The 24,770-nt window shown below is 41.6% G+C and overlaps 1 protein-coding gene across 2 annotated transcripts in view; it reads right to left on the bottom strand.

Annotated features, from left to right (window-relative positions):
• The window catches only part of PTBP3 (polypyrimidine tract binding protein 3), a 57,157-nt gene extending 47,411 nt beyond the window's left edge, over positions 1–9,746 (bottom strand). The window contains exon 1 of one of the 2 annotated variants that reach the window (XM_063294965.1): positions 9,626–9,746. Coding sequence is in view for 1 of the 2 variants with exons in the window: in XM_063294964.1 (XP_063151034.1) it covers positions 9,626–9,633 (8 nt within the window). In the remaining variant the exon portion in view is untranslated. The remainder of the gene's footprint in view (positions 1–9,625) is intronic. The other variant, XM_063294964.1, reaches the window with a different exon arrangement.
• Positions 9,747–24,770: the final 15,024 nt, after the last annotated feature.

The following is a 24,770-nucleotide window of genomic DNA, read 5'->3' as shown; positions in this document are numbered from 1 at the left end:
CTCTCTGAATTCTACAAAGGACAAACAGGAGAAACTTTGTACAAAACAATTAATGGACACAAGTTTGTTATCAGGACTTAAAACAAGGGCAAAGTAATAACACAGCATTTCAACCTCCCAGGATACTCTGTGGCAAACTTCAAAGAGTCAGTCAGTTTTGGAAAAATGGGACTTCCAACAACACCGTGAGAAATCAGTGAACTCACATACATCAACATGTTTCAGGCAATCTCAGAAGGTCTTAACAAAGTGGGTTTTTAACACATTACAATTGTTAATTGATAAAGTATTTGTAATCTGTCTCATGTGTAATCTGCATCTGCTTAACCAACATGTCTTTCTCCCCCCTCACCCCAATTTAAATCCAACACCAACCTAGCCACTCCATGCATCTGATGGAATGAATTGCAGCTCATGAACACTCATGCCTTTTAGTAAAATTTGTTAGTCAGAAAAGACTGTAATTCTGAATTGTTATTGTGTTAACAAATCATATGCAGAACAGTTTGTATTGGGGAGTAGCCCAGAACAGCAAGAATCACAAAATGTACCAGTTCAGCTAACCCAGAAGGCCAGGTATAGCCAACATGTAGAGATGGGAGTGCATGGAAATAAATCAAGGCAGGGGAAATTTCTTCTGAGGATTTGTCCTCTGAATGAGGAATAGCAACACTGCAATTATCTAAATTGGTATACAAATATATTCACCACTTTGATTATACAAACCAAAGTGTTTAATTCTCTCTCAATCTAGCATATCTCAAAGGTGAACTGAAGGAAGATAAAATAGAGAAAGTTCAGTCCATACAACATGGAAGCCCTTGGGGAAGGAGACAAACTGTAACATTTATATTATACTTCTTCTGTTTAAAATTCCATTTTAATATTCAACAACTATCCAATTTTTCTACATTTATTTATCAATGTCAATGAATTGTGGGTTCTAAACGCATCCACTGAGTACAATTATATCTCCCAGCAAATATTTAGCATTTCACAGATACCGGATGGCATCTTTTGGCCATCAAGGTTTAAAGAAATAATTTTAAACATTTACATGAAACTTGTCATTTTAGATGTTTAGGAGCTAGGTACCGCAGTCATTCTAATGGTATAAACATTATTGTTCATACTGTTACATTATTATAATACACTTTTTTCTAACCTAGCAACTATAATATGAACAGCTTCATCACGACTAACTAATGGTCATACTGTCTGGAGCTGATGAAATATTCAGGCCCAAATACTTGGAGGGCTCCACATTGTATTGGAGAAATATAAATTTCATGTACAACTACAGTACAGGCTTGTCAGAATTTGCTCACCTAGGGCCTCATTTTCATAATTTTTAAAAACAGGCTAATTAACCTCCTGTTCAGTAGGCTTTCTTTAAAGGTGGATATACCTGTGGATCAAATTAGTGATCATTGCCAAATAGCTATTTTCATAATTAAAAAAATTAAATAATCATATTGTTTGCCTTTTGAAACTCATCTGTGTTCATGCATCCACATGTCTGCAATGGGAATAGGAACTGCTACAAATATCATATGCGTAAGCATTAACTGCATCCTGTCCAAATTGGTGGCATGAAAACAAGCACATGAATTAACAGTTTGTCACATTGTTCTGTCATGAAAGTCTTTAACATTATGGTAGTATGATTGCAGCTCCTAAACTGTATTTTGAAGCACATTTGCCATGTAATTTACAAAAGTTGGAAATATTCCTTTCAACCATTCAAGCAAATTACAGATAAGTAGAACTGCTAGACCAGCAAAGGGAAATCTAAGCATCGGGTCTTTTAAACACTTCATTACGTTGTCAATTCCCAGCTCACTCACACTGTAGCAGTTATAATACAGTGTGTTATTAAAGTCATTTATTAACAGTTACCTTAGATTATTGAAGCAATGGAACATACCTTAGATTATTGAAGCAAGAAACCAATCTAAAATGTTTAGAAACAAGTTAGATTTTTTTCTGATGAATTATCTGCAACTTGAATAGATTTTCAACATCTGAATGTTCTGACATTCAGAATACCTGCAAATCCAATTCCTACACTTGTAATTTCTCAGTTCTGTGAAATTCAGGGGGCTGAGGCAAGGAGGTGATTCTCTGTCATGGCCCCTATGTTACGGAACAAGCCTTTACATGAAAGTTCAACTTGCCCCAACACTGACAACTTTTTGGAAGCAAGTAAAGATGGAGCTCTTCCAGATGGCTTTTTAAACTTGCGTGTGTGTCTGTAGTTAAAATGATGCCACCTTGTGACTTTTTTTCTTTATGATGCTCCATTTTTAAATTGTACATTGGTTTTTAGGTGGACATTTTATTTCGCTGTGGTTGTTCTATAGGTTTTTGCATACCACCAAGAGTCTCATAATTATGGCTCTATAAAAATTTAATATACATGAATATTACACATAAAATGATTTGGTCTAGTGGTTAAGGTGCTGGGCTAGAAACCAGGAGACAGAGTTCTAGTCCCTCCTAAGGCCTGAAAGCCGGCTGGGTGACCTTGGGCCAGTCACTCTCTCTCAGCCCAACCCACCTCACAGGGTTGTTGTTGTGGGGAAAACGGGAGGAGGGAGGAGTATTGGGTATGTTCACCACCTTGAGTTATTTATAAAAAAATAGTAATAAAGGTGGGATAAAAATAAATACATAAATAAAATGTTAGATCAAAATATAGTTTTGACAACTGGAATAATATTTAAAGTGATTCTTAAATGTCTTGTTTTGGGAGTAATGCCAAAATATTCAGTGGAATTTATTTTCAAAGATGCTAGCATATTTAAAATTGAACTGATAATACACTAAACATTCTACAATATGGTCAGACTTCAAATGAGTTTCTAAGAAGCAGCTGCATCCTCAAGCCACCTAGCTGCATTTGAGGAAGGCAAACAGCAAAACCTGTTTTTCTAGATCAGTTGGAATCAACTGACATTTTGGTTTCTCTTTTGCCAGAATGACCTCCACAGGAATAATGTATTGGACCACTGTAAAATCAGTTTAAGAATTTTAAGGACTGGTACCTGGATTTGCTTGCTTCTAAACTCTCAGTATTTTCACTATTAGGTAATAGGCTCATGGCAAGGATTGTCTTTTTTTTTTTTTTTAAACACTACATAACATTTGAAAATTATAGATCCTTTATACATTGTTACATGTCCTATGCATGAACCATTCCATGTCCAGAACAGATGTTTTGGGGTGATCTGCGTCCAGACTAAAATAAGCACAGAAGTATTTGGGAAAGGAGGGTGGAAGGAGAAGAGGAAAAAACCACACCAGCAGCAACACTGCCACTGTCTGTGGGGTAGGGAAAGGAAGGCATTAAGAAGATGGGGGTGGCAGTCTGGTTGGATATGCTGTTCTTGAAGCCAAGGACATTGGTATCAGCTAAGGAATAGTGGTGAAAGGAAACTGCTTGAAGATCAGTGGGCAGAGCAGCACACAGGCCATGCAGAAAACCCAGTGCAAAATGGGTACAAAACACTGGTATAGGTTTCAGATGGAAATACAATTTTTGGAGTTATTTTGAAAGGAATGGAGAGAAATAGAAAGTGAAGTGGAAAGTACGAGTTTTCTTGCAGTGCAGAAAATTTGAAGAAGAAATTTCTGACCCTGAAGTTAGCCTTCTTTTGACTAAAACCAAATCAAGGCAGCAGGCCATTCCCTTCCAAACCTGCTGCTAAAGCATTGACTCAGGCCCTTGACGGTTCAGTATGGCTTCTTGGAAACCCCATCCACCTTCTGCGCATACCCGTGCATGAACAGAAACTCTTTCTACTGGTGCTTCATTGAAGTGAAGCCCTATTGTCTTCTATTTCAGAGTTATCTGATAGCAGTGTTCCACCTACATCACCTGTGCCAGGTGACATAGTTTATCCTCCATAGCTGCAAAAAGAAAATCCATCCTGCAGAAGCAAGTATGAATAACTTCATAATAAAAGTCAGTGGATTACAGCACAAAGCAACAGGCAAAAAATACTTCTTAGTTTGGCTATATAACCAACTCTCCTTTCCAGATAGTTGAAATTGCGGATTTCATTGATAGGGTTCAGTCGTTTCTTACCAGGATACAATTCGCCCAACAGAGTATATATTGCAAAGGACTCATTAGATAAGTGTAAGAAAGAAACTAAAGAGGTCAAACAATCTAGTGGATAGTAGCTATCCTGTATCTGGATGGCTAGAGCAACATCTACATGTCCTTGTCCATCAACCAAAGAATCCGTTTCTTCCATACTGAAACAATTAGGAAACACACATGCTGCTGAATATTTACAGAAAAGGCTATCACAAACTGTCAAAATAACTTTAAATGCCTAATACAAAGCTTTGTCATGGATAATATTGCCAGTGTACCCAAGATGAGAAGAAATTTAGAATTAGGACACTAATCCCCAAGCTAATGGCATATACTTGAGGTTACAGGTCATGTGAACGGGAAAGCTACATTCCAGAAGTACTGCCAAACCAGCATTACTCAGTCATAGTAGAAGAAATAAAATCCAAATGTTTTGGTTGTTCCAGGTTTTGGCCAAAATAAAATCCAGAAGATTCCCAGCGATTTTATGGAAGGGTCAGACATGACTCAGTGCTTGCACAGGGAACCTTTCACCTTTCACAATAGAGCAAAGCTGGTATACTGCACAGACACCTCCTCCTCCTCCTCCTCCTCCTCCACACAGCCAGCTTGCTCACCCCGTTTCCCAGCCCCTTCCTTTCCTTCCCTGCCTCCTCTCAGATACCACTGATGTCCCATGCATTATCTACCAATCTACCCAGTGCCTTCCCTCCCAAGCTGTTGTTGCTCCCAATCTCCATATGTGATTGCCAAAGAACCCCCTCAGCTTTGGTTTTTTCCTGCTCCCCACCCTGCTCCCCACTTCCCTTCTGCCTGGATCAATTGCATGCTGATCTGCATCCAGTACTATCTGGTTCCTCATATGGACCAAAATAGCTGAAACACACTTATAATGGTTGGACCACGAAGCACCCAAAAGCAGCTGTTCTGTATACAGAACAATTCATGCACAGAATGTTTTGCACAACCCTGGTTGCAGTACTTATTTTATGCACCTCCTATCAGGACACTTCAGTGCACTTTGCAGCAGCTGCTCGGAAGAGAGCACAGGGAACCAACTTAATTTTCCTACAAGATGTCCAATAGGACACATTAGTGGAATGCTTGAAATGCTATTATCAAAAACTAGCCTAATCCAATGAAAATTTATAAACAAATTTGTGAAGAAATACCTGAAAATGTGAGGACCAAAATTCTTAATACAGGTCTAAAGAAATATTGAAATTTGATAACAATCCCAAAACCTATTTCTATAGCTTTGAATAGCACAAAGAAATGTTTTATTTCAGATTGTGTGAAAGTTTGAAAAGAAAGGAAATTACAGAATTAAACCACAAACATTAAAAAATGTACATGGATGAACCATTCCATGTACAGACTAATCTATCCTGGCAAAAGTATTTCAGAGGAAGAGAAAAAGCTAATAATACAGAAATGCAGTGGCAACTAAGGGGTGGAAGGTTAATGGTCAAGCCACCACACAGGATGTCCAGAAGAGAAAGGGTCAAGTTAGCAGTGGTTAAGGGAAGCTAGGGAAAGGAAGGCACTGGGAATATCAGTAAGGGGACACAGGCCATGCAGAGGAGGAGGGGCAAGGTCCACTAGCCTTGCTCCGTTCCCTCTGAGATGCTTCCACATTTGTTTGGGCCAAAACAAAAACAACCAAACTGTTCTGGGTTTCAGTTTTACTAAACCCAAGCTCACCCAGATCAGTTGACAGAACTTCTAAAACACAATGTGTTTACTTCAAGTTTGAAACAAAATATATTTTCTATTTCATGCACACCTTTATTAACTATAATAATTTCAGAGCAAAAATTGATCCATTAAAAATATGTTTACTGAGAAAATTTTAAAGAAAATCGCATTACTGATTTGGTGGAAATAACTTAGACATTTGGATTCACAAATTCCTGAAAAAGTAATCCAATATGTATCAGAAATATTTTTTTCTGCTAGTGTAGAAATAATTTGAGAATTGAAAATGCAGGAAAACTTGCATGTCTCTTTCAAACTCTAAATAAAAGAGAAAGTTATTGATAGGGACTAAATTAATCACCTTTGTAATATTCAATGTTTTTTGTTACTGACTTAACCCACACTGGTAGATTACTGCTCATAAACTTCAATGAAGGTGTCTTCATCCTGCACTATACTGATTTGAGCTGATAATAACAGTAATAATATATGCACACACTTGTTTTTTGTTAAAATAATCATTCTGTTATTGTTGGCTAAGAAAGTTAGCTAGAATAAAATTAATACAAGTTACAGTTCGTGATGGCTGGTCCCCAACTTACCACGGCAGATGGCGAAAAGGTGAAAGGTCCCCTGTGCAAGCACCGAGTCATGTTTGAACCTTTGGGAGGACGCCGCTTTTGCAGCGTTTTCTTGGCAGACCATAGGGTAGATATCCTCCCCCCAAAATTCTGACAAAATAGTTGTTTATGTATCTTCCAAAAAATAAAATTGAAATCTGTATCTCCTTCTAAGTGAAAAATATGAATTCAAGTTACATCAAATATAAAGATGTTATATTCAATTGATTTAATTGGAATATAACCTGTGAGATTCTTTGACAAAGAGTTGCAAAGCCCAGGAGTAGCCACTAAAAACCCTGTGTCTTGCATACCCACCAAAGTGTCCCAAATCACAGAAGAATAAAAAAAAGTCTCTCATACAAATCTTAAAACACAGGCATATAAGGAAAAAGATTTCAAATCTATCTGCTCATCAGTCATATAGGTGAGGCTTTTATACTTATTTAGGACTTTGAGGAATTATTGGGACACAATCTCAGAAAGAGTGCCAGGGTATCAGAGCCAGTAAAAAAAATTAAATGTTCTTCATAAATCATGTTTAATTATCATTATCAATATGTTCTATGAAATCACTTGTTATTCCCATTTTAGAATAAGACACATAAGCAAAACTAGTACCATTTTGGGCATTTCCTGCTTCTGTCCAATTCCTCCATGCAGTGACCACAGTGCATCTATATATAAAGGCACAAACAACATGTTCTAATCCATCAGACACCCCCTCCCCCAAGACAAGGCATTAGACACTTATGCAGATCCTGAATGTCCCAGTTTCCTTGCTTTAAATGTTTTATTATTATTTATTAGATTTAATATAGCCGCCCTCTCCAATGGCCTCTGGGTGGCTCATGAAATATAATTAATAATTAAAACATACATGGCATTTTTTTGCCATGTTACATACATGGCAAAAAAATACAAGAAAGACAGAGGAAAAAAGCAAGAAAAGAAGTATAGGCTAATCATATTAGTGCTTTCTATTTCCTGAAGAAAATGACATTTGTATTACTACCAAATACTGAGCTAACAAAGGGAGAAAATGTTGGAAATCTTTTTAGAAATGAAATTCAACATGGTTTAATCATATGATCACTGATATATCTCCTTAAAATTTCCAAGATAGTGTGTTAGTGTTTCATACTGTATTATGAGTAGTTGAACCTATCTTTTTGCAATATAACATTCAACATGGTCAATGAAAAAACTTTAACATGCAATAAAGTTAGATCAACCCAATAATGTCAAGCTACCACTGAATCTCTATATAAGAATTACTATATATCAAGAACCTGAATTTCATTAAGTTTTAGAGCTATTTAAATTACAACAAAATCATATATCTATCTCCTCAGAAGTCTCATTATATTCCATAGTTATTTTCCCAAGTTAATTGTTATAGAATTGCAATCTTAAACAAAAAGGTGATAATACCTTACGTAATTTCCTTATACTCAGCAAGGCTTGAATATAAATATTCCACTACACATTTGTTTAGACCTAAAGGTCACTACCAATAAATTAAATTCACATTTCTTTATACTTAAAACACTTCCTTGCCTGGATAAATCTGAAAAGAGGTTGTATTACTAAATCAGATCAACGGAACTTCTGCAGAAATGTTTCTTATCCTGTTTTTTTGCTGAAAGCTGATACCTCAGAGAAAAAGAATGTTCAACTCAAATATTAGTGTGAAATTATGCTCAGAATAATAAATATCCTATCCCAGAAAGCAGTTATCTAAACATATTGCTTATCAACAACCACAGAACATAAATTACATATTCCAACGAGTTTTAAAAGCAGTCAATAGAATGGAAACTATTTCTAGCACTGGAGTGTCAAGACAGCAGCACAAAGACCAAGGTACAGACAGCTGTCTTTCAGCCATTATTTAAACATTTTATCAGCCAAAACTGCAATAAGAAACATTAGGTCTGGTTTCATGGTGATGTGAGACAGGAGTTCCAATTAATTAGTTAAGGGATTTCATCAGTTCAAAATCGAGATTACACTTTTACGCTTTCTCAGTTCTCACTCATGACAGTGCAATATATTATGGAAAGCTCCTGCTCACTTCGGGGGAGAAAAAACACTTTAAATGGTCGAGTTTTGCAGTATTTTCTTGGGCCCGTCTGCTACCTTTAACTTAAGGCGGCGCTCTCGATTTCCTGGTTCTATTCCTCTCTAGTGGTTGCAAAGGCGTGACGCGCTCGACAACTCTCCCCACTGTCTCTATGGGAGCCTCCCATCCTCGAGCGCACATTCGTCTGGTTCGCGACCCCCCCCCCCATTTGTTTGCACCTCTGGACCAAGAGCACAACTTCGAAAACGATCCCACTGGCAACTCCTAACAGAACTAGTCAGAGCCACACCTGACAATCCGGGGGGAGGAGGGGCGGGGAAGAACCCTGCGCACCCTTCGTCCTTTATTGGCGCAAGCAGAGAGAAGAGGAAGAGAAAGCGGGTGGGGGGGGGGGGAGAAGCGATTGGCTGCTTTTTTCGGAGCTGGCTTTTCCTCTACAGAGACAAAGGCCATCGAGGAACCCATCCCAAATTGCGCGAGAACTTTGGGGCTGGGTTATGGGCGCCGGCCGGCCGGCCACACCTGAGGAAAGTTAAGAGCGCGTTTGATCTCGCCTCGCCCGGGGAGCGCGGAAGCCCGGTTTCTCCTTCGCCTTCCCACGCCTACCAGGAAGCAGATCTAGCAACAAACTCCGGAGCACTCCCTGGTTCGGTGGGGAAAAGAAGAGGAGGGGAGAGGGAAGAAAACAAGATCTAGGAGGGGCGGCGGGACTTAATCCTCCGCTCAGAAGCCGTATTCCGGGTGAGGACTTGACCGCAGTTTCCGTCACCCCCACCGTAGGGGGGAACGATGAGCATTGTAGTCCAAGGCATCTAGAGGGCGGTGGGCTGGGGACCGCGGCTCTCCCTCGCCGCCTCGTTTCACTTCCTCGCCTGATAGCCGGACCGATGTCTTATTTGCTCCCTCGCCCTCTTCCTGCGTCTTACTCTGCCTGCCCCGCCGCCAGCCCCCTCAAGCGCTGCGTGATGTTTGGCATCTCCAGAGCCACAGCAGCCGCCACCGAGCGCAGGACGGCCACGCGAGAATGGAGGGGAGGGGGGTCCTTTCGCCTCCTCCTCAGCGGGCGGCGGGGAGGATCCGCCCGTCCCCAACGGCCGGGGCAATGCAGGTACTCACCCATCCATGGCAAGACAGGAGGAAGGAAGCGGCGAGGGACGGGACCGGGCGAGGGGGAAGGGAAGGGAAAGGGAGCCGAACAACCGCTCTCTCAGGAAGAAAACGAGAAAAGGAGGGGCGGAGGGGGCGGGGTTGCCGGCGGCGCGCATGCGTGACAGATGCACGACGCCCTGCCAGCCTCCGCCTCTTCTTTCCCCGCCCCCCGCCAGGCCTTCGGGATGTGCGCGAGAGCGACTGGGGGAGGGGAGCACGCAGGGAAGGTGCGTGGCTGCGTTTGCCGGCCACTGGGGACTGGACCGCCACCGCTCCTGTCCTGCGAGCGTGCCTGTTCGCGTGACTGGACGTGCCCGAGAATGCGAAGAAAAATGTAGGAAGGTGCGCGCGGCTGCCTGGGAGGTCGCTCCGCCTGAGCGCTTTGGAGGCAGCAGCAACAACAGGCGGCCGCCGCAGCAGCTGAGGGGGGGGATGCGCTCTAGGGGCATTGTTTTAAATTAAGGAACCAGCAGACGGGCAAAAAAAAAACCACTCCCACCAAGGAGGACAGAAATGTACAGGAAAAGTCACTCTTTCGAGTACCCAGCTTGAGGTGTCTCAACGTTTATCTTAAAAGTTTTTCCACCGTCCCGTTGTACTTACTTCCTGATTGAATACATTTTTAAAAAGCAGTTTAATCAAAACACTACGAGAATATGTGTAAGCAATTAGGTATTTACTTTCACATTTGTATACTGCTGAATCTTCACAACTCACAGTGACTTACTACCACTGAAATATGTTAAAAATATACACAGAATAATAAAACCTCAAAACATGGTGAAAGGTCCCCTGTGCAAGCACCCAGTCATGTCTGACTAGGCTGACCATATTTCCTTGAGACAAAAACGGGACATTGGGATGGCAAAACGGGACAGGGTTAAACTTACGTAATATTATATTCCATATTCATGAAAAAGTAAGACGATAAAAAAGTTTAGTTTTTAAGATCCATTTGCTGGTCCTTGCTGGGAAGGTGCAGGAGGGGGAGGTGTGGCAGTGGTTGGGTCGGGAGAGGCTGGTGCAGGGGTGGCACTGGGCGGAGAGGTTGCAGGAGGGCTGAGGGTGGCAGCGAGCTGGGACAGGAGGACAGGAAGGAGGCAGCAGGCTGGAGAAGCACAGAAGGGCTGAAGGCGGCGAGCTGGGGCAGAAGAACAGGAATGGAGCAGTCTAGTGAACGGTTGACCCCGACAACCTGTTCCTCTCTGGAGCGCCCTTTTATTTTATTTTCTTCCTGCTGTTTTGGCCTGAGAGCCAATCGGCTTCTTTTCTGCTGGGCGCGCTTTTCTGACTGTCTTCCGCTGCACTGATTGGCGGCAGCGACTCTTCCTCTTGCTCACCGCCAATCAGTTGTTCCTGCAGTTCCGCTCTAGGTTTCCCGCTGGATTGAGAACTACTGCCAGTGGGTAAGTCAGCCTCCTTTTCAATTTCAATTTCAGTTTTTTCCCGCTTTTCCCAATAATGGCTCCAACATTTTTTTAAAAAACAGGACAAAATTGATATTTATATTAAAACAACAGGATGGTTGGGAAATGTTAAAAAAAGCAGGACTGTCCCATTCAAAATGGTACATATGGTCAGCCTATGTCTGACCCTTTGGGGGGATGCTGCTTTCGCGACGTTTTCTTGGCAGACTATAGCGGGGTGGTTTGCCATTGCCTTCCCCAGTTGTCACCTTCCCCATCAAGCTGGGAAGGATGGAAGGCTGAGTCAACCTGAGCCAGGTACCTGAGAATCCAGCTTCCGCTGGGATCAAACTCAGGTCATGGGGAGAGTTTCGGTTGCAGTACTGCTGCCTACCACTCTGTGCCACACAAGGCAAAACACAGTACTTCCTCATAATAATTGTAGTACATAATAATTACTGTAAAAAATAGACATCCAACTAGACAATTGTCGTAATTCCTGAGAGGCCCTCTGCAAAAGCTGGGTCTAGAGGTTTTTGGCAGGCTGTCGGAGAGGAGACCACATTATTCCTAGAAGGCAGCTGCTTCTTCACGGAGGGGCTCCTCAGGTCAAGTTGGAGGAGAAGATTCTGTAAGTACCTGGGTGTCATCCCATGTATGGCTTTAGAAGTCAAAACTAGCACTTAAAATTGTGCTCATGAACCTATTGGCAACTACACAGAGTCTGCAAAATAGGTGTAATATAGTCACACTAGCCAGCAAGAAGGCCACTGTATTTCCAAATGGTCTTCAAAGGCAGCCCCATCTGCAGCACACTGCAGAAGTTTAATCAAGTAATGGTACAGGCCTGAGTCACTAGCCAGATCCTGCTGCTCCAGAAAGGGCTGCTGCTGGCACATAAGACAAAGCTGGGCAAAGGCCTTTCTGATCATGGCCTCCATCTGCTCATCTAGCAGTAGCTGTGAGTCCAGGAGGATTCATAAGTCACAGGCCTGCTCCCTCAGGAGTAACACAAATCCTTCAAGAGACCAAACAAGCTGGCAAAAAACGGTGATGAACAAACTAATTCAGTCTTACCTGGAGTCAGTTTAACTTTTGTCCCATCCAGATCTCAATGGCCTTCAGGCACTGGGACAGCCCTTCAGAAGTATCTTCAGCTGGGCCCAGGGTGGTAATATAAAAAATGGTATCATCAACATATTGATGGTATTACTCCCTGAACCGCCTGATGACCTCGCCCAGCAACTTCATTTAGATATTAAACAGTAGGACAAGAAGACCTACCTAGGGCATCCCATGAATAGCTGACTTTTCCTCCCCCAGTACCAGTGACTGGAATTGCTCTAGGTAGGAACAAGAGAGTGCCCCCAATCCCCAACCCTCATAGGTAGTCCAGAAGGATACCATGGTTGAGGGCATCAAAAGCTGTAGAGGCATACAGTCCCTCTATAAAGGTTCCAACAGTTTCACTAGAGCAATTGATGCTGTTCCTGCTTCATGCCTGGACCTAAACCCTGTCTGAGAAGGGCCCAGATGTTTCCTCTAGAAAGCTCTGCATCTACACTCATTATAATTAAATATACCACACAACATGCTAAGCCATAGTTTGCTGGAGTCAGAAATTGATTAAACTGGAACTGGCTGGGTTCACACAGCATGCTAATCACAAACCATGGCTTATGACAATAGCTAAATTCATTCAGTTGTAAATTACAGACAGGCAGACCTATAGATACTATGTTGTGATCACTGAAATATTTTGGTCTGCTATTAAAATGTGACAGAATTGTAATTTTACACATTTACAATAAAAAGCAGGCTATGTCATCATTCTCAGGCTACGAACAGTCAAGACCTTAAATTCATATACTGCAATGGGCAAACAGTTACATTCTGTATGACTACTCAGAGATAAATCCCCTTGCGTTTGATAGTGTAGGCTAATACATAGCAGGGAAACAGCTCCAGCAAAACATTTGCTTCTGAATGGCTGTACTGGCTGGGAATTCTAGAACAGTCCCAAGATGTTTTGGCTATGTTCCTTGTATGCTTTGCTAAGATGTAACACTGGCCTGGTTTACACAACACACTGTTTTATTTATGGGATTTTTACACTACCGTAATCTCGCTGGACTCTTACATGTAAACAAACAAACGATAATTTCCTATGTTGTGAGAACTTAACCAGTGAAGGTATCATGTTTGAAAGTTTTATGCAGGGATGCTATTCAATAAAAATATTCAAAATGGACTAGACATTGAGATAAATTCAGAAGTTTCCAAGTTGACATAGATATAAAAATGACTCCTGGCTGTCTATTTTTGCTTGCCTTGTCTTCATGAGATCGTTCTGCTTGTTTTTCTGAATGCATTGGAAGAGACTGCATAAGGATTTGCATAACCACATGTGAAAAAGCCATGCTCACTTTGGTAGGCTGAAAGAAATGAACATAATTAAAGACAGAAGGGAGCATCTGTTTTTTTGAATAATCTTTTTTAATGTACTTCTAATATTTTAGTTGCAATTCCGTACTTGCATTGGCTTTGGGCCAAACAGTGAAAAGTGATTGATTGATTGATTGATTGATCATGCTTGCATTTTTCATATTTGTATACTACTGTAATCAAAAATAACTCCTGGCTGTAGGTGTTCATGAGGGGGTTGTTGAATAAAGGGGGCCAGTGATTTCACGATGGTCCAATGACTTACATACTAGTGACTGATACTGGGATGCAAATATTAAACAGCAGGTTTTACATTGTGATGTCACAATGTGTGCATTGTCACTTTTATACCATGTGGCTAGATGCTAATGTCCACACTCCTGGCATTCATGCAGACTCTTAAAATGGGTTGACACACTGTGCTCATTTGTAATGCAGTTTGTTTATGTGAATCTAGCCATTGCCATTTGTAATACATACTGCATTATTTATATTTAGTATGTTTTATGAACCCAACCTTGGATTATGCAAAAAAAAACACCAATTAAATCCTGGCTTACTGTAATGTGTGAACATGATCGCTGTGAAAGAGTAGCACAGATGATGGATTAGGAATCATGTGGAATCTGTGGCACTCCCTTAGGATTCTTGAATGGACTTTGCATATCCAACAGTTGCTGAGATAGCAGTAACCATGCTATGTGAAAAGATTTCAAATGCATGTTTGTGTTGAGAGCCAATCCATATTCACATAACTTTTGGCCCTTTTCCCCACCTTACTGAATGTGAACTAGGGCCCATGCTTTTCAGAAACAAGAGGAGAGAGTTAATTGCGGTTAGATGTCTGCATTAGGCCAAGAAAACAAGGAGATAGGAGCCTCAGCCTGAAACTGTGTTTTAGTTGTTGAAGCTGCCAGTTCTGTTTGTTTTGATAAGAGATGCCTAAGCTTTTATGTAAGAGAGGAAGAATTGGGCCTTGAATTTCTTCCATCCCATAAATACATTAGTATAGAATGTTTCCCACCAGATTGTTCAGTTCTCGGTATTGCCAGCCTTAGGCTTCTAAAAATGTGCATCACATTTTTTTTAGTTTTCTTTTTTAATTGCTATCACGCTTTAGTACTCAAAACGTTTGCTGGCATAATTCTTTTTTACACCAATGGATGAAAAATGTCCAATGAAGCAGTCACAGCTATGGTTCACACATGCTAAATCAGGATTTGTTTTAAATATGGTTTGTTAAACAATCAAGACATGAGCCAATGTCAGGCTTGATCATAAGGTATGTGTATAATAGCTATAAATATATGGCAGTCCTTTTTAAATTGCTTTTGCCTTGCACCTGTGCACTGGACAGAATACAAAAGCAAGGCATAAGTTCATGTGCACAAACAAACCATGCATTCTTGTTTGTGTATCATACTTAGGCTGCTATTTTAAATGTAATGGGTCTGAGGGGTTTAGCATCTTCAGATGGGCAATATTCTTAATCTTTTCAAACTATGGCACATAAGGGACATTCCAAACAACAATCAGACTCAAGTTGAGGCAGTAGCTGGGTATATAGGTAGTCCTCAGTTAACAATGGTAATTGAGACCGGAATTTCCATTGCTAAGTGATATGGTCATAAAACGTGATGTCAACTGACCGCATCGCTTAGCAAAGGCAATCCCTGCAGTCTCTGTTGCTGTTGTTAAGTGAGAATTGCAGGTTGTTAAGTAAGGACCTCCGCATGACTTCCTGCCAGCTTCCAACAAGCAAAATCAATGGGGAAGCTGGAAGGAAGTCGCGAGTGCTGGGCAGCTCACAAGGAGGCCAGCAAGTGGGTAAGTGGCTACCAGGGACCAGTGCAAGTGCAGCCAGGCCAGGGGTGGCTGCTGCCAGGAGCAGGAGGGCGCACAAACTGCCCTGCGCTCTGCCGCCCCTGCCACCCCCAACTGACTTTTACTGTCTTCTTCCTCCCACTGCTAGGCTGACCATATGTCCCGTTTTGAACAGGACAGTCCCATTTTTTTAACATTTCCAGACCGTCCCATTGTTTTAATATACAGTAAATGTCCATTTTGTCCCGTTTTCTTAAAAACCTTACTTAAAAATTTGAAAGTTCCCACAAACCTGTCAGAATGCAGTCTGACTTTGAGTGGAAGGAGGGGGAGTTCAGCAGAAACAGTGGGAAAAAAGCAGCAGAGCTCAACCCTGTGGGAAACCTAAAAAGAAAAAAACAGGATCAGCTGATAGGCAGTGATCAAAGGAAGAGCTGATTGGCTCCTGCCTTGAAAAAGGCGGGAAGAAAATAATGTAAAAGCACAGCCAGAGGAGGAATGGCTTGTTGGGGACAACCATTCACTAGACTCTCCAGCCCAGCCTTGCCTCTCGCAAATGAAGGAATCCAAAGATTCCCAGCCCAAGAAAACCAGAGAAGTTCCTGCCTGCCGATCCAGCCCATCGCCCAGCCCTGCCTTGTTTTGCCATCCCAATGTCCCGTTTTTGTCTCAAGGAAATATGGTTAGCCTACCCACTGCTCTGCTGATGAGGCATGCCCAGCCTGGCCCTTTGCACAGCCCTAGCCACCCCAGCCCACCACCGTGGCAGAAAGCCTCAGCTGCCCCAGCCCGCCCCAGCCCTGCAGTGCAAAGCTGCCCCAGCCTGGCCCGACACCGCAGCACAAAGCCCTGGCTGCTCCAGCTGCAGCCACCTCACCACCCTGAGCTCCACGGCCTCTGCCACCCTGTGCTCCACTGCTTCCAGCTGACCCTTGCTGTCTTCCCGCTCCTGCTGCTGGTGAGGCACATCTGGCCTCCCCCGTCACGAGGCAGATGCTGGCCGTGTGAGGCTTGCTTCCTGAGCTCTCACAAGGACACCATACAAGGCCTCAGGAAGGCCACATGTGACCTTGGGAAGTAGGCCTTGTACACCTAGCAGCTGCCTCATGAGTGGCCAGGCCGGACACGTCTCGTTAGCAGTTGGAGGAAGAAGGTGGTGAAGGTCAGCTGGGATGGCGGAGTGTGGGACGGCAGGGGCTGCAGAGTACAGGCGGCCAAAAGGGCATAGATAGGGGGAGATAGGCAGGTGGGGGTTCTTGAAGCACACCCTGCAGCCATAAATGTGGCTGGGGGGCCAAGCGCCCAAATTTTTTATCATGTGATCTCAGGGGTACTCCAACAGCTGTAACGTTGAGGACTGGACATAAATACCATTCATTCAGCACTGTCATAACTTTGAATGGTTCCTGAATGAATGGTCATTACATAAGGAGTACCTGTAGTTCAATCTGGAACTGGGTGTGTATGTGTTCCATCTCAGATTTCTGGAGATAAGTTGCTGCCAATGAAAAAATGAGCACAAATATATCAGTGGAAAACTGCTTTTATTGATCAGTCATGGACAAAAGACCAGGCCCCAATATTTATACTAGGTCTGGTCATCCCAAAGGTTTAATATTGCCTGACAACTGCAAAGATGAATGTGGCTTTCCCTGCCTCTGTTCTGTGCCTGAAGAAAGCTGAAAGCTTGATTCACATACTGCTCTAAGATATGGTTTGTTAAACAAGCTTTACTTTATTAGGTAAAGGGCCAACATGTGAAGCCAAATGATTTTGATTTAGAATATTACACAAATCCAGACTATTGTGGCTTCTAACAAATTATGACCAAAACAAACACAGCTTATTGCAGTGTGTGAACACAGTCTTAAAATGAAAGCAAATAAAATGTATACTATTACTGAATGGAACTATTATCAAAGCCACTGTAATAGACAATAATAGTTTAACATCCTTTTTTAATGTATCTGAAACATCCAGCCATTCATCCCATGGGAAAGAGTTCCACAAAATAATGGTCACCTCTACAAAGTCTTGCTTCAAACATTGGTCTAAGCTAGTGTTTCTCAAACCTGGAAATGTTAAGACATGTGGACTTCAACTCCTGGAATTCCCAAGCCACACACATAAATGATAATGGCTGGGCTTCACACAACAAGAGCTAAGTCACAGCAGCAAAACACATTACAGTTAATATATTTTGTGAACCAGCCTTAGGGATCTTAAAGACACTACAGGAGACGGGACTCTGATAATAAAGGACAGATAGGTTCGTGTGGGTACAAGAAGAGCTTAAAAATATCCTGTCTTCTGGCCATTTAGAGTTTTAAAGATAAAAACCAGCATTTTAGATTGGGGGAAAAATATACTAGTATCCATTCCAAATAGTGCAATATCCATATGATGTGGCTGGCCTCAGTGAACACACAAGCAGCCTCAGTCAGTACCAATTGAAGAGTTCAGGTCATCTTCAAAGGCAGCGCTATGTAGAGCACATAAATATGACATAGCCTGAATGTAATTCTAATATATTCATAAGTTAAATTAGTTTTTCTAAGCAGCCTTGCAACTGGCGTAATCATTAATAAAAATTACTCCTAATTACTACTGCCTCCTGTCTTTCAAGAGACAGTGATTTGTCCAGAATCCCATCTTGCAAACATTCTTTCTTTTGAAAGAATGTAGCCTGACCCAGATTAACTAATTTCCCTACCCATGGGAACTGTGCTTTGTCAGGATCAAACCTAACCCACATTCCAACTTAAATTGCCTCCAGACACCTGGCATTTGTAGGTGGAAAAGATGAATAGAGTTGCATGCCAGTAGCATTTTGCTGATGCCATATTCTAAACAGTTCAACATGCCAGCATAAAGCAGTGTACTATCATGGTTTAGGTTTTAGATTAGGAGACACAAGTTCTAGTATATACTCCATTGTGGAAACTCACTGGGTGACTTTGGTCTAGTCACTCTCAGCCCAACCTCCCTCACAGGTTGGTTGTTGGGGGGGAACTAGGAGGAGGAGGGAGTGCTGCGTGTGTGATCTTGAATTCCTGACTTAAAGATGGACTATATATCTAATATACAAACAAATAAGGCATGGGACCATGATACCTTTGAAACTGTCTCCTTCACGAACAATCTGCCCATCCTGTCTTGGATACATGGGTGGGGATGCAATAGGTCCGTTCACCTTACAAATAGGTGGGGAGGCAGCTTGGAATCAGACTTTCTCCACAATGTCCTCAGTCCACTGGAATAAATTCTAATGTAAGACCTAGTTCCCTCACTTGCTATAGAGAAGATGTGTCTTTTCTGGAAAGCTTTTGGAGATGAATGATCATTAAAGATGCAGGGCTATTTAAATTTCCAGTCTTAGTTTTGTTGCATTTTGTTTGAGTCCATTTTTGACTGTGTTTATTATATTTTATTATGAGAGTTATATACAGTTTTCAATTTATGAAATCCATTGCATGTCACTTAGATTTTGAGAAGTAAGTAGTATATTAGTAATGCAAATAAACTTCGGGACAATTTTCCTCAGCATATCCCTAGAAATGTTAAAAAGCATCTAGTAAATCTAAGGCCCTTGGGAAAAACAGACTTCTCAAGCATTACACCTGAGGCTGACCTGTCACAAAGATCTAGAGCACTGCAAAACTGTGGTTTTGAAATCCCTTATTCAGCATCCCAATGGCTACTAAAAAGTCCAGACCTAATCTATTGCATTTCTGTTTCTATTGTAAGTTATTCACCAGAGTGAACAAAGCTATTTCCATCCTGAATTTGACCCTGACCTGAAATCTGAATGGATCTGAGTAATCAGTTTCCTTCAAGGCTATTTGACTGGAGAAATATCTGCCTGCTCCGACATCTTGCTAAAACATGGAAGCATGGATACTTAGTGGTAATATTTTTTTGACCATAAATTGTTTATGCTTTTTCAAGGGAGACCGGTTTAAGAATAACAGTCATCTACAGAGAAATATAACACATTTTAGAGATGAAAACACTAATGCTTTGAACCAGTAATCAGGGAATGTGCAACTTTAATTGGACCACACCAGTCTTGGAATGGAATATCAGGGGCTACACTGCAAAAGGAAGCAGATTTTAAAAATGGAAAAGTAAGGTGAAGACTTTTTGGTTAAGTTCAACTGCAGTGACTATATGAATATATTTGGCCTTTGTCTTATCCCAAGATTTTTATTGAAGTTATAATAATTTTTTTATCTCCTAATTTGCAGCCCTGGGATTTTGGGGCAGTTTCTCATTCAAGTACTAACCATGTCCAACATTTCTTAGCTTTTTCAGATCAGTAAAAAAGAACACAAGTGTGGAATAGAAATTTAATTAATTACATTACTGTAATTTGATTAATTAAACTGTTAAATATTAACATACACAATTTCTTATAATATTCACACTTGCTACTTGTTGTCAGACCCCTGTACTCCAAAGGCAGATAAAGAATGAGAACACTATCCAATATTATCGAGAACAAAATGAGGACTGGGCAGACACAGAAACAAAATTAAGCAAACTGTGGCAGGCAAATTTGATTTATTTCATTTTATACTGCTAAATATTTGTAAATACATGGATGTCACTTTGCATCTTTTCTGTTACAATATATTTGTAAATATTCTGTAATATTCCATTTGTGTACTCATATAACCCAAAACCCCAACCTTATACGTATTAAAAGGTTTTTTACAAAAACAAAACAAAGTATTGGAAAACAGTCCATGAGTTAGAAATCTGTCATTTGCTTTCTTTACCTGGAAAGGGATGGTCTGGAAAAGAAGAAAAGTAACTAAGCTGGTAGAACTATCTGGCTAATGATCTGTGTCCATTATCAGGCTATGAGTTCCAAATCAGAGCTTCAGAATTGCTAATACATAGGATTACACTGGTGGGATGGCCTAGAACATAATTTCCCTTTAGATGTTTCCTCAAGAATGTGTGAATCTGCATTTGTATTTCCTAATCTAAGAGCTTTGATGTCACTGATGAACATTCCGTGAAAGCTCACAGTAGCAAGGGGTGGAAAAGTAATTGATACAGTCTTGTTCTTGCCCTTCAGGAGGCCCCTTCTTGTAAAAACCAGGCTTTTGACATTGGCACACAAGAAAAAGAAAAGTACTTCATCTCTGTATCCTTAAAAATATCTCCCTTAGTGTCATGTTCACTGATTCAATGTAGTTTATACATCGTAATGTTTCACATGCCATGGCGCTGACATGCATTTCTGTTTGGGAGGGAGCTGCTGTGAGACCTTGTACCAAGCTCTGCATGTGAAATCAGTACAATGGAATGTGTTTGGGTTATTTTCTCTGTTCAAGGACTTTTCCCGCAGACCATCAGAAACCGTTAGGAGCACCTGGGATTGTGAACTTGAGAAGATTCTATGGGGGGAGGGATTTCAAAAACCGAGGGTTTTTAGTTTGAATTTGGCGCGCTTTCATCATTCTCAGCTTTCTCTGTGATCCTGCATACTATTCTTTAATAAATCAGATATCTTTGAATTCCTACTCATGAGTCTGATGGTGTTTTAGAATAGGCAACCATTACACTTAGAAGTTTAGCAAATAGACCCTTTTTTTTACAGGACACGTATGTTTCTTATTAAGGCTAAATTTAAAATCTGACTTAAAATACTATGGAGAATATTTATATATTTGGCATATAAAAAGAAGTTGTCAGTGCTGTCCTGCAAGGAAGCCAGTTTAGCTGCTATTTCCTTTTGCTACTTAGAGTTGTAGCTAAAAGAAAGTGCTTACTATGTACTGTAACTGCAGCCATGGCTATTCAGAAATAGGGTCCATGAATTCAGTGGAGCGTTCTCCCAGATAACTAAGCTGACAGATTTGTTGAAATCAGACAGAAATTGTCAGAGAGGAAAGCTAGAGAAATATTACCCAGGGATGAAGTAGATGGGCAGATAGCTCAAATTTACATGAACTTCTGATATTTCAGAATGCAAAGGGGTTATTAGACTCAGATAAACAAGATAATACTATCGTTATTCAGAAAGAAGCAGGGGATTTATTTATCTTCATTATAATTTGCAATTCAGCAGTTTCACAGTGCAGTTTCCCCCTCTAAGTATCTTTGTTTAAGAGCTGGGGAAGACTGTGATAAATGAATATATTACCCACATTTCTTTTTTTTTTTTTATTGCCAACTCAGAACCAACGTAATTTAAGTGTTTAAAATGCAAGTTATGAATACAAATAATTGTTTGATGATTAGTAGTTACACATATATGAAATTATACATATTTTATATTGGCTTCAATGCTCTCAAAAATACTGACTGAAGTCCAAACTTTTGGAAGTTTCACCCAGCTATCTTTTGGAAGAAATTAGGTGGGAAGAGCCAGGCACTTTTCTTCCTTGGACAAAACAATATGGATGTGAGCACTTCAAGAACCAATAAAAGGTTGGGGGTTGAAGTAAATGGCCATAACACATTTTTAAAAATTAAAAAATAGAACATTTCCTGCCTACATTTTCATCAACATTGTGATGTGTCTGGTTTTATGAGATTTTATTGTTTATGTTCGGAGTTTGATTTTATTGTAAACCGCCCAGAGTCCCTCTCTTGGGGGAGATGGGCGGTAATTAAATTTGAATAATAAATAAAATAAAAAAAAACATCTAGTTCTGATTAGCAGCCCTGCTGGAATGTGGGACACGTAACACATCCTTTCCTTACACTGGCTGCTACTGGCAACGGATCTCTACCTAGGCATCCTCTCTACCCGGAATATACTAATGTCAGCTTTGATTCAATATCTTTGTTCTTTTCCTGTGCTTTGACTGCTTGGCTCAAAGTTTTGGACTGGCCCTCCGTAAACTGCTTTATAGTGTCTTAATGTTGCTTCCATCATTTTTTTCAAAGCTTTAAATTCACTAGTTTTGTATACAGTATTGAGAAAACAAATCTATTTTTCTGAAGAAAACCATGAGACTTCATTTTGACCTGAGAGCTGACTTTGCTTCATTGCATTCCACAAATTTATTTAGTGGCAACAACTGTGAATAGATGAGATGCAATTCAGTTCCCTTTCCCCCTTTCCTCTTCTTTCTGCCCTCTCTTCTCAATTGCTCTACCACAGCCTTTCTCTACTTTTTGACCCTGGAGGAAGCCTTGAAATATCTTTCAGGCCTCGGGGAGCCCCTAAACATTCAGGCTCAAAGATAGGCCAGAAGTTACCAAATTATTATATTTGTTTCATGTGTAAGCTTGTATATATGCATTAACAGTGTTCTTAAACTAAAAATAAAGAATGAAACTTACTTTTATAATATGAAGTTGCCTGAATTTGAAATAATTTTTTAAATAATTCATGATCTCCCAGAGAACCCCTAGTGACCTCTCACAGAACCCTAGGGGTCCACGGAACCCTGGTTGAGAAACCCTGCTCTACCATTTCCTTGCTACCTAATTGTCCTGTTCAGACTATGCAACCAGGCAGAGTAATATCAAAAATACTCTTTATTAAATAACTATTTACAATAAGTAAGTCCTTGAAGTGCAAAGAGCTGGGTTCAAACAAGCCCAACTGGGCCACAACGATACAGCAGAATAGGACTCCCCAACGGGAACTGGAAGGCTGGAAGAGACTGGAACGCAAAGTGCTGCTGAAGCTGAAGACACAGGTCTCGAACTGGAACAATACTTGAGCTGCTCTGGCACTGGAACACTGGGTGGTGCGGGTGTCCCACGCTGGACTGGGAGCCAGTAACTGGATCTCGAAGCAAGATTATGAACTGGAAACGAGGCTGGACTCAACTAGGAACTCTGGACTAGGCTGGAGACTTGGAGCAAGGCTGGGAACTCGGAGCAAGGCCAGACTTGGCTGGAAGCCCTGGACTGGGCTGGATTCTCTGGACTGGAGACTTGAAACAAGGCTGGAAACTCAAAGCAAGGCTAAACTGGGATACAGGTTCACAACGAGATAGGTGTGAAGCTCCTGAGCAATGCTGAGCACCCGGAGCACGGTTGGGCTGCATGAAAGGCAAGCCACAGTGCTGAGGATCAAAGGTGCAAGGAAGCTGCGCGGAAGATCATGGAGTTTCAAGGCTGGATGCAAGGCTGAAATCACTGGGCACAGTAGATACAGAATCCTCAATGGCCGCAGAGGCAGGAAATAAGTCCTCTTCAGAGAGGAGCAAAGGCACTGATTCCTCTTCAGCAACAGATGCTGTCTCCGATGCAGGTAGGGACTCTTCTGCTGAAGCTGCAGGCTTGAGGGATCGATTGTAGCTCACTCTTTGCGCCTCTGCCTTTTATCCCGATCCTTCGCACGCCTAGACCCTTCTGCAGCCAATTGGGCTGCCTTCTCTTTCGCGCACTTTTCTGCCCATCGTTGGCGTGCGCTGATTGGAGGATTCAAATCCTCCCCCGAATCCTGGCCAATCAGCGCCTTGGACTCTTCCTGCGCTGCTGGCTCGTCTTCAAGTTTCGTTTTCCCTGTTTCAGCCCAGTTAGTTTCCATTTCCTCCTCTGACTCAGAAGGAGTTTTGCTTTCTGAGTCAGAGGCAGGCTTGACTCTGACACTAATGAAATAGTACAGTCCTTCCCAAGAACAGCATTAAAACACCTTGCATACTGTATATTGTGGCAGATGTTAGGAAGTTGGTATTTACCAAAAGTTCAACCTAGCCATATTATTTGAGGTTCCTTTTTGTTCCAGGTCAGAGTTGAGCCTATATTGAATTTAACAAATACAGTTTATCTGTCATGAGTGCCGTTGAGCTGAAGTCATCAGCGCAATGGCACACATGACAATAGCAAGGAAACAGGAGAAGGGGCTCAAGATAAGTAGCCATCAACTCACAACGACTAACGGCCAACAGACAATAACTAAACGGATCACGGAGCACACCCAAGCCATCAGCGCCAATACAACGGAGATCACCCAGCTGACAGCAATCACCGGATGAATAGAAAACCCGATGATGGGCGATCCCGGAATGCCAGCGGGGCCTCACAACCCCTCACCCACCGGCAGGGCAACGTATTGGACAAAGGGGGGTGACGTGACCGCGAGTGAGGGGGCGCTGACCGGCGCGGGGTATTTAATCCCCGCACCGGCGCGCTCCTGTCACTCTCAGCTTTTTTCTTCCGACGCTGTAACTGCGCTGTGAATAAATCAGAGCCTGATCCATCGAACCAGTGTCTGAGCCTTATTCAGAGGCAGGCAGCGCATGACATTATCTCTTGTGTTATTGCCTCCTCATAAACAAACACATGAGATATTTATTATATACATTTAGGGTCTATCTTCACCCTAATTTGCTCAACTAATCCTAACCACAGCCCTGTAAATATTAGAGTCCTCACGCTGCAAATGAAAGTCTAATATACTATATCCCTTTTTTTAAAAATCCATGGCAGAGCTGACATTTGAACTGGGGACTTCCTAT

Source organism: Candoia aspera, chromosome 2 (assembly GCF_035149785.1).
Source record: "Candoia aspera isolate rCanAsp1 chromosome 2, rCanAsp1.hap2, whole genome shotgun sequence".
Classification (NCBI taxonomy): Eukaryota; Metazoa; Chordata; class Lepidosauria; order Squamata; family Boidae; genus Candoia; species Candoia aspera.
Note: the sequence above shows the minus strand (reverse complement) of the source record. Positions and strands in the feature narration are given on the sequence as shown.